Source organism: Nuphar pumila, chromosome 5, assembly GCF_984573655.1.
Source record: "Nuphar pumila chromosome 5, dmNupPumi1.hap1.1, whole genome shotgun sequence".
Taxonomy (NCBI): domain Eukaryota; kingdom Viridiplantae; phylum Streptophyta; class Magnoliopsida; order Nymphaeales; family Nymphaeaceae; genus Nuphar; species Nuphar pumila.
Genome location: NC_143253.1, coordinates 33,441,229 through 33,458,673, shown reverse-complemented (window position 1 = coordinate 33,458,673; position 17,445 = coordinate 33,441,229). Strand labels below are relative to the sequence as shown.

At 36.0% G+C, this 17,445-nt stretch overlaps 1 protein-coding gene across 1 annotated transcript; it reads left to right on the top strand.

Moving 5' to 3' along the window:
- The first annotated feature begins 4,417 nt into the window (after positions 1-4,417).
- Positions 4,418-16,946, top strand: LOC149837324 (Phototropic-responsive NPH3 family protein). Its single transcript, XM_090008016.1, has 5 exons — positions 4,418-4,638; positions 4,726-4,795; positions 12,540-13,046; positions 13,262-13,723; positions 16,857-16,946. The coding sequence occupies exons 1-5, from the start codon at positions 4,436-4,438 to the stop codon at positions 16,944-16,946; spliced, it is 1,332 nt and encodes a 443-aa protein (XP_089864142.1). The 5' UTR covers positions 4,418-4,435.
- Positions 16,947-17,445: the final 499 nt, after the last annotated feature.

Genomic DNA, 17,445 nt, shown 5'->3' with positions numbered 1-17,445 from the left:
AAAAATTGAGTCCAAGTCTGATTCCTATTGGATCCGAACCAAACCTGACCCGTACGTTGACACCCCTATCCCTAGCTAGGGCCGTTCGTAGATTGCATGTGAACCTAACCACGCTGAATTAAACCTACCTGTCAGAGCCAATCAGGTCTTGGTCAGGTATACCAAGACTAAAGTCCAGATCCAGCGAAGCCCATCCACCCCTAATCCATAGGTATGTGTATATTTTCATGTAAACCCAATCATTGTAGACCAAGCAGTCGGACCTAGCCTTGCAGGATCTGATCTGGGTTCATCTCTTGACAAGTAGGATCCAGCCAGGTCCCCAAGGCCAGACATGGGCCCACCTGGGTCCGATTGGGATCTGACCTTTTTTACAGCCATAGTCTGTCCTTTCACCTTTGGTAGTTGTTTTCTTGAAAGGCAGGCTGGGATTAGGCGAACCCCTACCAGAACTAAAGCCCCCCCACGTGGCAAAAGGATTTGGGCTGGACCGGTTAAGTCCCCGGTAAAGATATGTCCATCACAAATTTGGTATCTCTGACCAAATATGTGGATTCACCTTGGTTTATTTTAGAACATATCTGAACCAGCACATTTAAATATTAAAATAAGTTTCAAAAATAATTTAAATTAAGTTCAGCTTATGTCACAAATGAACCGTATAATTCAATACGAGTTTGAAAAATATGACACAAGGACACGGAGCACGGTTCATCGGTTAGTCACCCGTGCAGATGTCTCTATCACATACCTACGAAAAAGTTAACAGAGGGGTTTGGCTCAGTGGGATTGGAGCCTAGACCGTTTGATGGCCAATCTAGGTTCAAATCTCATTGGCGAAGCTCGGCGACTCCTTGGAATCAAGGGGTAAGCCCTCGGAGTTTTACGGTGACATGGACAGAGACCGTAAGTACGTCCAGCTGAGCCAGCATGGCTAAGTCTCTGTATTGGGAGCGGTTTTTTCGAGTAAAAAAAAAAAGTGATTGTTCGATGAACAGTGAACAGCCACTTAGAAGCATAGCTAAAGAACTTGGGCCTTTAGCGGCAGTTTTTGCACACAAGAAGGTCGTTTTTTTCAATGACAAGAATGCCCACTGGCAGTTAGTGAGGTGAGTGGTAGGCAGCTACCTATAGTTACCAAGAAACTAAATAGCGGGGAAGCAAGTGTTAAAAAATGGTATGAAGCGGGAATGCAATTAGGGCCAGGAAGCGAGACGATCAGCATGCCGTTAGGCTCGGATCGGATCATGAGAAGCTCTGCTCTGCTCGTGAATTGAGCTCGATGAGCCAGCTCGTTTGAGTCGAGCATGAACATGGCAAGTTCAGCTTGGCTCATATAGGCTTGTTTTACATATTATATTTATAAATTATATATTTTAGATTATACATATAAGATATGCATATTATATATGTTTTATACACGTATTATATATATTATATATTTTATATATTATCAAACTCTAAAAACACGTAAAATTATTTTTTTAGAAAGCAAGCAAGCTCGTGATAGGCCTGTAATGAGCTTGGCCTCGGCTTGAGCTCATGAGCTGAGTCTAAGCAAGGGTATGCCCTTAATGAGTCGAGCCTGAACAGCCCCAACTCCCTTATACCAGTTCGTTTACCAGCCCTAGATATGATGATGAAGAGATTATGCAAGTGCATAAAAAAAAAACATATGAAAAGCAATATCATCTGTGAAAGCAATCAAGAAATGATGTGAATAAAAATCTAAAATGACATAAAAGCAAAATGCAAGTTTTTTTATAAAACAATTATAATTTTTTATATAAAAATACAAGTAGTGAGGAAGATGGGACAAGAATCAAAAGGGAAACGTTAAGAAAACTAATGAGAATCAATTTGATAAACCAAAAGGAAGTAGGCTTCCCATTAATGGAAATCAAATTTCATATATTTCGAAAGGTTTCTCAAAGTTTTTCCGCCTTTCTAAGAAGTGAAAAGTCTTTTGCTTCTGGAGCTAGCTTCCTCATATAGCAAAAAGTTTCTAGCAACTCGGTAACTACTATGCAGCTCAACATATGGATTTGTCATAGTTTATTTACTTTAAAACATATTTAGCCTAGTAGATAAATTTAAACATTAAAGCATAAAATAAGTTTAAACTGCACCATGTAAACCTACGTCCATGATATTCCAACAGCTTCGACTCTAATCATGGGGATCACCGAAATAATATTTTTATCCACAGATAATCGGTATATCAATATCGATTAGATTCAAGATCCGTTATTGAATGCTCATTCAATTCAATGTGCATTCTCGCTAAGTCTCGCGTGTCAACCATCATGAACTGTGACTGGACACGTGTTAACAAAATTTTGAAAAGATATGACATAAGATGCCGATTTTTCACTAATTGTTGATACTTTAATATATAAAAATATATTTATTGCTGAAAATATTATTAAAAAACCAATAAATTTTAGTCAAAACTAAAAAAATATTTTCTGCACTTCTCATGGTTTTCACACGTCCCATCTACATGCAGTGTTGTTTCCCTACACAGTGCCAAAATGGCATGGCCATGTGACATAAACAAGAAAAAAAATAAAAAAGTGTCACATGGACATGCTCAAAAGGACACTCACACAGCATTTTCGTGTAGTTTTCCACTAGAAGTAATATTTGGAGACACGACGACAGTCAATTGGAGTATCCCTGTGACATAGATTATTAAATGAAAAACCTGATCGATTTGCACTAAATGAGCCATGATGGACTCATTCTTACAATCCAATCTACTTGAAAATGCACTGTAAGTGAGACTGCGTTCATTAAAACAGTATGCACGTCCACACCAAAGAGTCATCCAAGTTGTACTAACGTCATTGGAGAATACTGTTTGGACCTTGATAAACTACTCATACGGGTCCATTGGATTTAAGTTGGCATTCAATGATGATGGTGATAATCATGGAGAGAGAAAAGACAGTTCATGTCATGGCTGTGAGATAATAACCTCTCTCTCATTGTGATCCCCCGCCCGACATAAACACACACCCCACGTATAGATAGTAATGGGAAGGTGAGACCTTGTGTGATAGGCTAGTAGCCTGTTGCATAATTAAGAGCTCATTGAGGTTGTTATATCATAATTAAGAGCTCTGAAGAAACCTCAATGTAATACTAAAAATCGGTAATGTATTGTTTTATCTCATAATCTTGTTGCGTAACTAAATGTTCTTCAGGCACACAATGGCTCTTTACACCTGGCTAGTCGGGTCGGCCAAAGGCATTCATGCTGAATGATGTCGAGAGTTCTATTCTAACAGTGTGGGTCGCTTGCCGCAAGGCCAAAGCAGCGGGTTGTCTAGTGGGCAAGGAGGATGGCTTTAGGGTTTTGCGTCATCGGGAGGGTGTGTTAACCATACTTGGCAGCAGTGGCGCTAGCTAGGATTCATGTGAGGGGGGAGGGGGGGGCAAACAGGGGTGTAGCAAAAAAAAATAAAAATTGGTGTGATAGTCGGGGGTTCGGGGGCCGAATTTTTTTTGAGACAAAATAAAAAATGGCTACAATTATTAATAAAAATCTATTTCATATGGACAAATCAAACTATTTGATGCAGTCAGGGCTGGGCTAGGACTGGACTGGGCTAAAAAAATGGATAAAAATCTATTTCATATGGAATCAGCTGGGCTTTAAAAAAAAAACAACCGCAGCCAGCTGCTATTATAGTATGGACCCTAATAGATCCACATATACATATAATTGGGTTGGATCTCATTGGATTTTTAAGTCCAAGTTTGGTTGGGATTCAGACTCAGATGTGAGAATGCTACAACCATTATGGGATCTGGTCTTTCCTACTGAATTGGACTAAACAGACTCGGATTCTGTCGGATATCCCGAACCCGCCAACCTTTTACATCCTGGTCAGCAATTACTATAAAAGCATATATAACTTGAGAGCTGTTTTATTGCAAATGATTATCATAGAAAGTACTGCCTAACATATTTGTCAACTTGATATCCAATATGTTAAGTATAATTTAAACTATGTTAACTATATAGCCTGCATAAATAAGTAATGGTAAGGCATGCTTTAGATTCAGAATTTGCTCACACCCTACTGAAATTATGGAAGAGGAAATCAACCTAGCTCAAGGTGGGTGAACAAACTTAAGGCGAATTTAAGCTAAAATTTGGAGAGAAAAGAACAGAAGGCCACCATAAAGATGATTTCCTTAAATAACTGTTGCAGAGTCTTAAATAAATTGTGGGAGCGGACAGGCCTTCGAATATTGAGGAGCTAAAAAGGAGTGTTGCAGGAATGCAGAGACCCCCCATATTAATGACCCCCCACATGCACTCATAAATGCCCCTACTCTTCATCTTCTTCCTCTTGCCCTTCCATTTTTTCAAGACCAGAGACATATATCAAAACCTTTTGAGAAGAGAGAGAGAGTTGCCAAGATGAGGGCTCCTCTGAACCTAGGAGTGGTGGAGACCATCTATGAAGATGAGGAGGCTTCCAACAACAACTCTCCTCCCTCTCTCTCTCCTACCAACTCCTCTAGTGCAAGTGCCAGATCAAAGGCCACAGCTGTTGGCTCTGCCGTCGATGACCACCATCCTTCTTTCCCTTCCCCTTCTCTCATTAGACGTGTGCATGCATGGTCACATCTCTCTCTCTCTCTCTCTCTCTCTCTCTCTCTCTCTCCACATTCTGTGTCTCATGGAATTGTTGTGCTTCATTTCTTTAGGTATCAAGCAACTGGACTTCCAACAGACGTAGTCATTCGAGTGGAGACTCGATCCTTCGACCTCCATAAGGTATGTTAACAATCTCCCGAACCTTTTCTGTTTATCTGTTTAAATAAATATTTCAGAAAACTGAAATAAATATAGAAAAAAGGAAAATAAATTGTCCTGAAAACCACCGCTTGACATGGCAACTTATTATGGAATGTAGCATTTGATAATATCATGATTAGTAAAGCATGTGAGTGATGGTTTTAAAACTTGTGATATTATGAGAAACCAAAGCAAAATTATTATAAATTATTAACACTTGAAAGTTATATTTCTAAAAAAATTGAAAGTAACATGTTTCAATCTTAAAATGTTTCTTTGCTCAAACCTAGGAGGTCATAGAATTCTTGAAGTGACTAATTCAGGATGTAACTATCATAGTTAACAACGGATTCGGATGCTATGATATTAACTAACATGGGACCTACGTAATCAGATTAGAACCAGTATCCTACATGGCATTGTTGGCATTTGGTTAAAATATCGATGAGCTCTTGTTGACCCCACAGGCTGCAGTGACGCTCATTTTCTCTGGGTAATTCGGGTTTTGGTCACCAAAACATTTATTAGAGACTATTACAGAAGAGCCACTTTCCATTTGCTTTTGAATAGTTTTCTAACTACTGCATTGACAAACAAGTCATCAATCCAATTGGCATTAAGGGCAATAATTGGGAGGCAACATAAGAATTCAGTCCTCGTGGTCTAGCCCAGATTTGGGCTATCCAAACTGTCCAAGACTGCTGATTTTATAACAGAGAATGATCGTAGTGTATGACAAATTTTGATATTCGCCCGATGTCCAATTTCGCAGGTTCTCAAAAATTTTAAGACCTTTTTACTTGTAGCATTCGTGGATCTCCCAATTTTTGGGTGTTAGGTCACAACGTTCTCCTGATCTTACTAAATCTCACTAAAAAAAAATTTGCATGATATTTTCACAGAAATCATGAATTTCACACAATATACAATGTAAAAATGACTACTTTACATCCCAATATACTATATGAATTTCGTCAAGAGTTTCACATGCGAGATTCCGTTTTAGCATGAGAATTTACCTATATATATTGATGATTAAAGTGTGAATTTCATCAAGAGTTTTGCGTTAGTGGTTGCGAAAGTCTACCTTTCGATGCAAAATTCATAAAATTTTTATGAAATTCATGGACTTTTGCATATTTTCGACTTTTAAAGATGCAATATTCTGTTTGAGCATGCAAATTTACTTGTATATAGGCGTTTGTGTTCATGCATTTTCCATCATCGCATTTATACGTATAAATTTTTCATTCTTTTACGAAAATGAAATTGTTTATACATTTCATTCATTCTATTCTTTCACAAAATAAAGTTGCTCATGTATTGCATTCATTTCGTTCTTTCACAAAATAAAGTTTTTCGTACATTGCATTCATTTTATTCTTTCACAAAATGAAATCGCTCATACATTGCATTCATTTTATTTTTTCACAAAATGAAGATGCTCATACATTGCATTCATTTTATTTTTTTACAAAATGACGTTGCTCGTACATTGCATTCATTTCATTCTTTTATAAAATGAAGTTTTTCATATATTGCAATCATGACATTCTTTCACAAATGAATAAATGGTAATATATTGCATTTATTCTATTTTTTCACAAAATAAAGTCGCTCATACATTGCATTCATTTCATTCTTATACAAAATGTTGTTTCTCACTGTTTCTTTGATGGGGAGAAAACAAAGTATGTGTCGAGGTATCTTTATCTCTTGGTCATCTTTGATAGAGAGAAAACACAGTATACCATCGTTGATTCTGCACTCTGTTGTTTTTCTGATTTTTTCGATCTCACACATACCATGTGATCGAACATTGACCGTGAGATACATCAACTTTGTGTTGATGGATAAAAAATACAATATGCCATCAATTCTACATCATCATTGTCTAACACATCTATCCATCTATCACAATTCGTTAAAGCGGAGCCCCCCTCATCGATTCTGCATCATCATCATTCATGTTCTCTATAATAAGAACATGTTTTTAAATGATCAACTGCAGCACTCACGAACAACTTGCAAACTTTTGGTTTTCTATCCCACCCATACCATAAGATGTGCTTACCAAAAAAACTCACTGTTGATGATTTTTCATCGATAAAGTGCCACCGATCTTGTCACCATCGATGGTTGGCTCTGAGAAGACCATAATTTTTCACTGGTTGAAGACCACAAAAACCCTAGTTTTGCTTTTATACTATGTGCGTACGAAAATCTATACCTCATGTAGAACTTCATGATTTTCGTAAACCTTTCAAGAATTCCATAAACATTTCAGGAATTTCGTAAACATCAATGCAAAACTCTTGACAAAATTTATACTCTAAACACCTATATAAATAGGTAAATTCACACTCTAAAATAGAATCTCCCATCGCTTAAAGTCAACAACATGTGAAAGTTTATGAATTTTATAAACTTTTTCATGAATTTCACATCAAAAGTAAACTTTTGCAACCACCAATGCGAAACTTGACAAAGTTTGCACTCTAATTTCCCATATATATAAGTAAATTTGCATACAAAAACAATATTTTGTATACAAAAGTTTATGAATTTTGCAAACTTTTTATGAATTTTGTATCGAAAGGCAGACTTTTGCAACTACTAACGAGAAATTTTTGACAAAATTCACATCATATATTGAGATGTAAAGTAGCCATTTTTCACATCATATATTATGTGAAATTCATGATTTCTGTAGAATTATCATGTAAATTTCATTTTTAGTGAGATTTAGTGAGATCAAGAAAATGTTATGACATAATGCGCAAAAATTGAGAGATCCATGAATGCTAAGGGTAAAAAGGTCCTAAAAAAGTAGAGAAACTACAAAGTTGGACATCAGGCAAATTTTAGCAAAGTTTGGGGTTTTTAGGAAAATGCATCATTTTTGTCGTATAGTACAGTCATTTTCTGATTTTATAATAACCTAAAGTCCTTTAAGACCGGCCAATTGCTTTTTATGGTGACCATTAAGTCGATCATGGCTAGGATGGATCTGCGCACTTGGTTAGTTGGGTCGACTTAAGACATGCAACCTAAAAAAGGTCAAGAGCTTAATACATGAAGTGTGCATCCCTTGCCACTAAACCAAAGCAACCGGCTCTATGTTGGCAAAGAGGGCAGCCTTGGGGTTTATGCCATCCAGTGTGGCGATTATAACTTGGCAGGTCTTTCCAACATGACAAGTCTCCCAATCTAATGCTGGTTTACTTGTGTAATAAACAATATACAGAAAATGACCGCATTGTACAAAAAAATAATGTGTTTTAAAAAATGCCTCACAATTTACCAAATCTGCCAAATGCATAATTCTATAGGTTCTCACATTTTTTGGATGCTTTTACCCCTCGTAGCTACGAGTTTTTGATTTTCATGGGTCATGACGCTAAACATGATTGGACCCACAAAACTCATCAACAAAACACATATAAGGTTGCGATATTTTAAAAAGGATTGCAAAATTCTAAAACACTTGCGAAACTCATGACAAGTATTGCAAGGCATGTTACAAAAATCCTTTAAGTGTCGCAGAAGTCCATACATTGCAAAATTCCAAACGATTTTTATAAGGGTATTTTGAAATTACAAGAAACTTAAGAAAGTTCGATGTTGCAAAATTGTAAAATTGCAATGAGTATCGCACAAGTATTGTAAAATTGCAATGAGTGTCGCACAAGTATTGAGAAATTCATTTTTCTTGCAAAATTATGTTCTATTTCATTTCTCAACCCCTTATTTGCATATGAATGCCCAATTTTCGCAACCCTAGAGTTATTATGGTCCTCAACCTCTTATTTGCATCCAAATGCCCTATGTGGATGTAACTTTGAAAGAATGAATAAAAACTTGAATGTCATTTTGATGTAAATTTCATTCATGATTATATTTAAAAAATCTGTTGCAATTTTGCATGTAAGGTTGACAAAATTTGTAGTTGTTTTGTTATATTTGTAGATAAATTTTAGTTATAAATTTCAGTTATATTTTGTATGTATTGTTAAATTGTTATACAAACAATTATGTTTTGTAACAGTGAAATTTAAAGCAAAAATGTCACATAAGTAAAAAATTGATACATTTTGAAAGAAATACACATATATGCGTGCGAATTTGTATAGAAAATCAACATGTATATATGGCACCTCTTATTTCACAAAATGAAGTTGCTTATACATTGTATTCATTTCATTCATTTACAAAATGAAGTTGCTTATACATTTTGCATTCATTCCATTAATTCACAAAATAAAGTTGCTCACATATTTCATTCATTCTATTCTTTCATAAAAAGAAATCTCTCATATATTTTTTATTTACTCTATTCTTTCACAAAATGAAGTCGCTCATGCATTGCATTCATTCTATTCTTTCACAAAATGAAGTTGCTCATATATTTTGCATTCATTTCATTCTTTCACAAAATAAAGTTGCTCATACATTGCATTCATTCCAATCTTTTACAAAAATGAAGTCACTTGTACATTTTGCATTCTTTCACAAAATAAAGTCGTTTATACATTGCATTCATTTCATTCTTTCATAAAATAAAGTTGCTCATACATTTTGCATTTATTCCATTATTTTACAAAATAAAGTCACTCATACATTGCATTCATTTCATTCTTTCATAAAATGAAGTCACACATACATTTTGCATCTATTTTATTTTCACAAAATAAAGTCACTTATACATTGCATTCATTTCAGTCTTTTACAAAATGAAATTGCTCATATATTTTGCATTCATTTCATTCTTTCATAAAATAAAGTCGCTCATATATTGTATTCATTAATAAGACTGCCTCTTTGATGGAGAGAAAACAAAGTATGTGCAGATGTACCTTCATTTTTTTGGCCTCAAGAATACCAAATTGCACTTTATCTTTGATAGGGAGAAAACACAATATACTATTATTGATTCTACATTATGTGTTGTTTTCTCAATTTTTTCTATTCCACCCATACCATGTGATCATACTAATGTTGACTATAAGATACGTCAACTCTATATCATCATCATCCAACATATATTTTTGTCTATCACAGTTAGTTAGAGTAGATCCCGACTGCATAATCATTCTTAACATTCTTTATGATGAGAATACATCACTCACAAACAACTCACAGACTTTTTATTTTCTATTCTACTCATACCATAAGATCTCACCGTCGATGCTTTTACCAAAAAAACTCAGTGTCGATGAAGTGCCACTGATCTTTTCACCGTCGATGCTTTTATCGAAAAAACTCACTGTTCATGAAGTGTCACTGATCTTTTCACCGTCGATGCTTTTATCGAAAAAACTCACTGTTCATGAAGTGTCACCGATCTTCTCACCATTGATGCTTTAATTGGAAAAAGTCACCGTCAATGAAGTGTCGTCCATGCTTTTACTGAAAAAACTTACAGTCGATGAAGTGACGTCTATGCTTTTGAGGTTTACCACTGCTAGTGAACCACTGTTGATGAACCACCACCGATAAAGAATTTTTGCAAAGCTTGAATGTCATCGAAAAATCGCAGGAAGGATTGGAGACAATTGGTTGGGGACCAAAAGAAACCTAGGGTTGCAAAAATAGGGTATCTGCATGCAAATATGGAGTTGAGAAACGAAGCATCATTTATTTAGAACAAAATTTCACAAGAAAAAAGAATTTCACAATACCCCTACAAAAATCGTTTGGAATTTCATAAATTATGAACTTTCGAAACACTTAAAAGATTTTCGCAATGTGCCTTGTGTTGCTCGTCATGATTTTCACAAGTGTTTTAGAATTTTGCATTCTTTTTTAAAATATCACAACCTTATATGCAATTTTGTTGACGAGTTTCGTGGGTCCATCTACTTTCAATGTTATGACCTGTGAAAATTAAAAATTCGCAACTGCGAGGGGTAAAAGCATAAAAAAAAAGTAGAAACATACGAAATTATCCATTTGACGAATTTGGTAAATTGTGGGACATTTTTGAAAATACATTATTTTTGTCATAATATATATATATATATATATATATATATATATATATATATATATATATATATATATATATATATATATATATATATGAGAACTGACATATTAGGTCCCATTGCTCATTCTGCTCCATAGTTTTGAAGTGCTTTATGATAGATCTGAACCACTGGATGTGTTTAGCATGCTCTATTTAGTGGATCATGTTTTTTTGACGAAAAACATAATTTCATGAGCCGGGAAAAACTGGCACCTTCATAGTTATTGATTTTGGATCACCAGAAAACCTATATACAGGTCAGATTTAAGTGATCCAAAAACTGGTTCCCACTAAACAAAACCTATAGATCACATCTACGGTGTTAGATGTGATAAAAAATACCAAAAAAATGTGATTTTGAGGGGGTAGAACTAGAAAGTGGGCATAACCAACACATTACTCTCTCTCTATATATCTATCTATCTATCTACCTATATATCTATCTATCTATCTATCTATCTATCTATCTATATATATATATATATATATATATATATATATATATATATAATGTGTGTGTAGGTGTGTAGGTAGGTGCATGATCACTTTTGAACATGACCAGAATGAACGATGGACGCTCAACGCAAGTTTGCATCAAATAACATCTTTAGCGGTGACTTTTGTCGCCGCTAAAAGTCCCTGATGAGAGTTTTAGCGGCGAAATAATGATGCAAAGCTTCCATTGCATGCAGCACAAGTTCGAAAGTGATCATGCACCTATGCACTACTCTCTCTATATATAACATGATTAGAAAGATTATTTAAGCCTTGCTTACACGTACAGACAAGGAAAGTGGGCTAAGCCAGCAAGACCACAGGACTGCAACAACCTTTTGGCTAGAACAACCATTTTAGCAGGCATCAACCAAGGCATAAGGGGCATAATAACTTGACATCATCATCACCTCCCTCCAGCTTATCCCTCAACAGTCTATTTGTACATTTGTGAAAATTGTCAACTGATCCGAGCAGGGATGATATGACTGGAACTGGCCTCAAGATCTTTATTTTTTTTTTCGATTTATTATTCGAAGAAAATTCTCTGGAGGCAAGGGGTAAGCCCCCCGAGTTTTAGGATGCCAAGATAGCGACAGTAAGTATGGCAGGCAGAGCCAGCACGGCTAAGTCTCTAATCCTGGAAGTGGTTTCTCCGTGTAAATATCAAATAAAGAAACCAGATCTGGGATCAAAGACCTGGTTCGGCTGGGTCAGGTGCCATACAAGGCACAAAACTGTATGTGAGCCTCTAAGGATGTGTTTTTGTTCTTGGAGAGAGAAATTCCGTCACAGGTCCACCACACTCCAGTAAAATGTTTGGGTTGAGTGGAATTGTGATTCTTTTGAAAATTTTCCATTTCCAATTCCTTTTGCACAGACTCCGAAAAAGACATGGAATCCTTGGACACTAGAAAAGTATTGCTAAGTGCAGGTACAATGTCACAAGTATTGGTGTCCTGGATTTTTCTGGGAAAAAAATTCTCGCTCGAAATAAAAAGCAAATTCTTGAGAAAATATCAGTGAATCTAAAACTTATCACAATAAAATCATGACATTCTGAAAATAGATTTATCTTTTGAAAATATTACATTTCTATCAGGACTTTATCATTTTCTAAATATATCATGATATTTTCTGAAATTATTCTCATGACTACATTGAAAAGTTGTGATTCTTAAGAGACTTTCTTTCATACAGAACCTACTGGTAAGGAGAAGCGACTACATGAAGCAGCATCTTAGCGGCACCACTCACATAAGTCTGCAGCCAGACTCGCTGATTACACCAGAAACGTTTGACATGATTGCCAGTTTCTGCTATGGGGCAGAAATCACCATAACACCATCTAACATGGCAACTTTGGGATCTGCCGCGAAGTTTTTGGATATGATGGAGGAGCATGATGGTGCAAAGGCCAACCTCTGCCAAAAGATAGAGGCATTTCTTTCTAAGGCTGTAATTCCATGTAGAGAGAACACATTAGCTATCCTCCATTCATCTCTTTCTTTGCTTCCTCACTCTGAATATTTAGTGAAAACATGCATTGAAGCTTTAGCAGCGATGGATGACTGCGATGGCATTTCGGATTGGAAGGACGACATCATCTCATTGCCAGTTGATGTATTCTTTAGGATGATGGAGTCCATGAGGGCTTCAACCCACAATCATGATATCCTCTACAAGGTCATCAAGTTATATATCAAGGTAATCAGAATTATGCTAAGGTTGATTGATGTGACAGTACAACTTGCAAAATGGCCTTTTTATCAACTTAAATCCATGTTATCAACCAAGTCCCTTAAATAAAGTGATGATGACCCGTCCTTAGTAAAAGTATGAACACCATGAAATCCTCAGTATGAGGAGGCCTAAAAAGGAACTAAACTGTTCTAACATGTTAATGGAATTCTTAAATGCAGGAGCATACTGAGTTAACAGAAGCAGAGAAGAACCAAATATATAGCTTCCTCGACTGCAACAAGGTGTCTCTAGACACTCTGATCAAAGTTGTCCGAAATCCAGAAGTGCCACTAAGGTTGACAATCCATGCAATGTTTATTCAGCAATTAAAGGCAAGGGATACCTTCAATAGAATTTCAAATGCAGTGAGGACCAACCGTGTGTTCAAGCCTTGTACAGATACTGTTGATTTGCCCTTTGGAGAAATTCTACGTAGAGATGCCACTCTAAGAGAAGCCATGCAATTAAAAGCAGAAATGGAGGCCACACGCTTAAGAATCAAAGACTTGGAAGAAGATCTCCTGTGTTTAAAGAGAGAAGTCAAAGAACGGGAAAAACAACAAGAAAACAATCTCAAAGTTTCAAGATTGGACAAATCTCATGGCGACGATTTGCAGGAGAATAAGCTATTCGGGAAGTTCGTTTTGAAAGGATTAAGGACCATACTAAGGAAATCTAAGCATGGCTTAGAGTACCAAACTACTGAAATTCTTGAAAATCCTTGGGAGGGCCTCCAACATGAAAGGAATGAAGAAAGCATGATTAAGGGACTAACTCATCGTAGGAGTCACTCGTTTGCATGAATCTACGTCAGCTTTTTCTTCTATTTTTCATCATATTTACTGGACAAGTTAATGTGATTCCCAACCATCTCTTCATAAGAGGTTGAAGCGGAAATTTCATATGTAATTTCTCAGTCTAAAAGAGGCATTAGGCAAAAACATTCAGATAATTTCCATCAACCGTGTATAGTCTATACTTGCAAAGCTACAATATGAACTGTGCAAGTTTACCAGAAAAGAATCAAACCTTTGCTGGTAGATCAAGGTCCCATTCCAATATAACTTGGCTATTAACCAGGTCAGAAACTGGATCAAGACCTGTGCAACAAATATCATCCATATTCTCAAAATATACATTACAAGGATGAGGGTCAATAGCGGCGACAAAAAAAGTTGCCCCTATTGACTTAGTAATAACGGTGAGTTTAGATATCCCCGTGAATGCCTTGGTACCACACAAATGTTGCCGTTAAAGACATGTCTATAACGACGCCTTTAGATGTCACCATTATAGGTATGTTTATAGCGACGACATTATATAGCCGTTAAATATGTTGCGATTATAAACATATCTATAACGGGGACTCTCCGTATTGCCATTATAGGTATGTTTATAACGGCAACATTATATGACCACTAATTATTATCATTAAAAAAACTTTTACAGCAATATTTAAACGGCATATAATTTCACCGCTATTGATATATAATGGCGAGATAAAAATCTCGCTGTTATAGCCTTTTTCTATAATGGCGACATTTTGGTTGCCGTTATAGTCTTTCTCTATAACGGTGACAGAAGTATCATGGCACAACCCATCGTTCATATCCAATGCACCCTCTCTCCCATTTCCTTTTTAAATTGTCTCTTTTTTTCTATAAACCCTATTTTCCCCTAGAAACGCTAACTCTGGATTCCTCTAAATCTCTTCGCCTTATTTGCAGAATCTCATCTTCAGATTTCTTCATAGCGTAAGATTCAGACCTTTTATTCTATTTGTTTTGGTATAAAAAAAAATTTCTCTGTGTAAAAATATCATTTTTTATCTTCATATATTTTCACTTAAGAATGCTAACTTTTTTGGGTTTTTTCCTAATGGCCAAAGCATGTCATGATCTTCTGTGTCATCATTCTTGTTGCCCTCTTCGTGTTCCAGACCTATACGGTACAGGCAGAGTCCGCTTCTCCTTCTCCCCATCATGCTTGTTTGGTTTACATCAACTACAACAATTGGTGTCTACATGAAATTAGGTTGAATAATCTAACATTTTGTATAAAATGATAAAAAAGGTAATATAACATGAAATTAAATCTTTTTGATGCTTTTCCTTAAGATGTTTCAATGATTTAGCTATGGCCAACATGACACTACAAGAAAAATACGACGTAGCAAGGGTATTAGCGATGGATTTTTTTCGTCGCAACTTTGCGTCGGATTAGCAAGAGAATCTAATCCGTCGCTAAGATTTGTAATATTGACGGATGTAGCGACCGAAAACCTTCCGTCGCTACGTAGCAACAGATTAGCGACGACACGTTTTTGTCGCAACACACACGACAATTAGCGACGGATTGGGCGACAAAAGGTTTTCTGTCGCTACTTAGCGATAACGTCAGCGATGAAAATATTTCATCGCTAACAGCTCCTGTAAATTTACGATGGCTTGGCGACAGAATAATTTCGTCGCCAAAGCCATCGCTAATTTTTGCACAAATCTCTAACTAAAGCCCTTTTCCCTTTTTTCTTGTTTCCTCTCTCCCGCCCTCCGCCGCTCGACGCCTTCCTCCGCCGCCCGATACCTTCCTCCGCCACCCGACGCACTCCTCGGCCCGTCGCCCCTCGTTCCGCCCGACCTGACGCCTTCCTCCACCGCCCGACACACTCTTCAGCCAATCGCTCAGTTGCCCCTCTCGTTTCGCCCGGCCCGTCGCCTCGCCAACCGATGCACTCTCCGGTCCGCCGCCCGTCACACCCCGCTCGCTACTCCGACACTAAGCCGTCGCTAATCTGGTTAGCGACGGATTAATGGTAGATTAGCGACGGATTTAGGTCATCGCTAATCCACTGGTTTGTTGTAGTGTGATATGAATGGGATAAAGCATAATTTGCAAATAAGATAATAAAACAAGTTAATTTTTAAAATAATAAAGTAAACCTTTAAGCCAATAAAAAATTTGGCGTCCATTCTTTCTCGAGGAGGGATTATAATCACAACTACTCACATCTAAATCTGATTTCACTTAACATGATTAGAAACTAGAAAACTTTGTAGATCAAATCTAACACCAGTTACACCTGATCTTAGCCAATAGGCAGAGCTCTATCATATAATTGTCCAAAAAACAGAAAAGCAAATGGCAAAGATACTAGTATCCAAATATTATTAGAATATTTCTCAATATTGAATGCCTCCAAATTCCTGTATTTTATATCAACCAACACCTTAAACCTGCCCATGTCACAGTTAAAGATGCGGACTGGGGAATGACAGGCTTCATTTAAAATCTTACTCTTTTGCACAATGAAGAATATGTTGCTACACGAGTCAGTAAGTTGTTAGATTAATTGTTACACACACAAATGCTCATTTATATGTGCATGTACATACATACATATAAACACATATGTCTGTGTGTGTATTTAAGGCATACATGAATTGACGGTAGATCAAGTAATTAGGTTTAATAAAATGAAATTGTATCAAACACCCAAGTTGACAACATAAGCAGAACAGTTTTGAACAGCAAAACAAAAATGGGGCCCCATAAAAATTCCATCTTTGTAAGTATACTAAAAGTTTTTTGTTTTTAATGTTTATGCCATACTTCACCAAAAAGTTATAGATGTTCTTGATAGTTCTTTTTGCCCTTGACTTTACTAATGACATTTAATGAAAAGTGTAGTGCTACTATTGCATTTGCTCACCATTATTTGCTATTCTAGTGTAGCAAATTTAGTTAATATTTTTTTTATTATTATTTTTGGTGCAGATTATCATTATCATTGTCTCATGGATGCTAGGTCTGCTCATAATTGGTGCTGAAGCTATGTTTGTTGCAGATGATGATGATGGTGAATGATTGCCTATGTAGGTGACAATGATTGTTAATTTTATTATAAATATTTGCCTTGGATTCATAACATTTTGCTTTTGCTATGTTCTTAGTTTCTGGGTTGTGTAATATAGAATCATTCTTAAAATAAAATTGCTCCTCTCATTCTTGTTGTAAATATTACGTCCGTTATTTGTCAATGTAATTTCCATCACTTTATTATCATCATTTTTATGTTCAAAGTTTGATTTTTGTCGTTGATTTCTATAATTTGATTGCTAAAATTATTGTAATGTTGTGGAAAAATTGCTCTAAAAAGAATGATTTACTTTTCACTCATGAAAGTTAGTTTGATCAATGTGATAAATCTATGATATTTATATTTTGTAGGTTTAAAACTAATATAAAAAAATTTATTTTTGTAGGTTTAAAACCTATAACGATGATATTCCTACTGTTATCGACCTTAACCCTATGTTGTTGTTACAACCTATAATGGTGACTTAATTATTGCCGTCATAGCTTA

What these genes read in the sequence shown, in the direction of transcription:
- LOC149837324 (XM_090008016.1), top strand. Translation starts at nt 4,436, where the DNA reads ATGAGGGCTCCTCTGAACCTAGGAGTGGTGGAGACCATCTATGAAGAT. An exon ending in TCATCAAGTTATATATCAAG is followed by an intron (nt 13,047 to 13,261) that starts GTAATCAGAATT and finishes TCTTAAATGCAG; the next exon opens with GAGCATACTGAGTTAACAGA. An exon ending in ATAAGCTATTCGGGAAGTTC is followed by an intron (nt 13,724 to 16,856) that starts GTTTTGAAAGGA and finishes TTTTTGGTGCAG; the next exon opens with ATTATCATTATCATTGTCTC.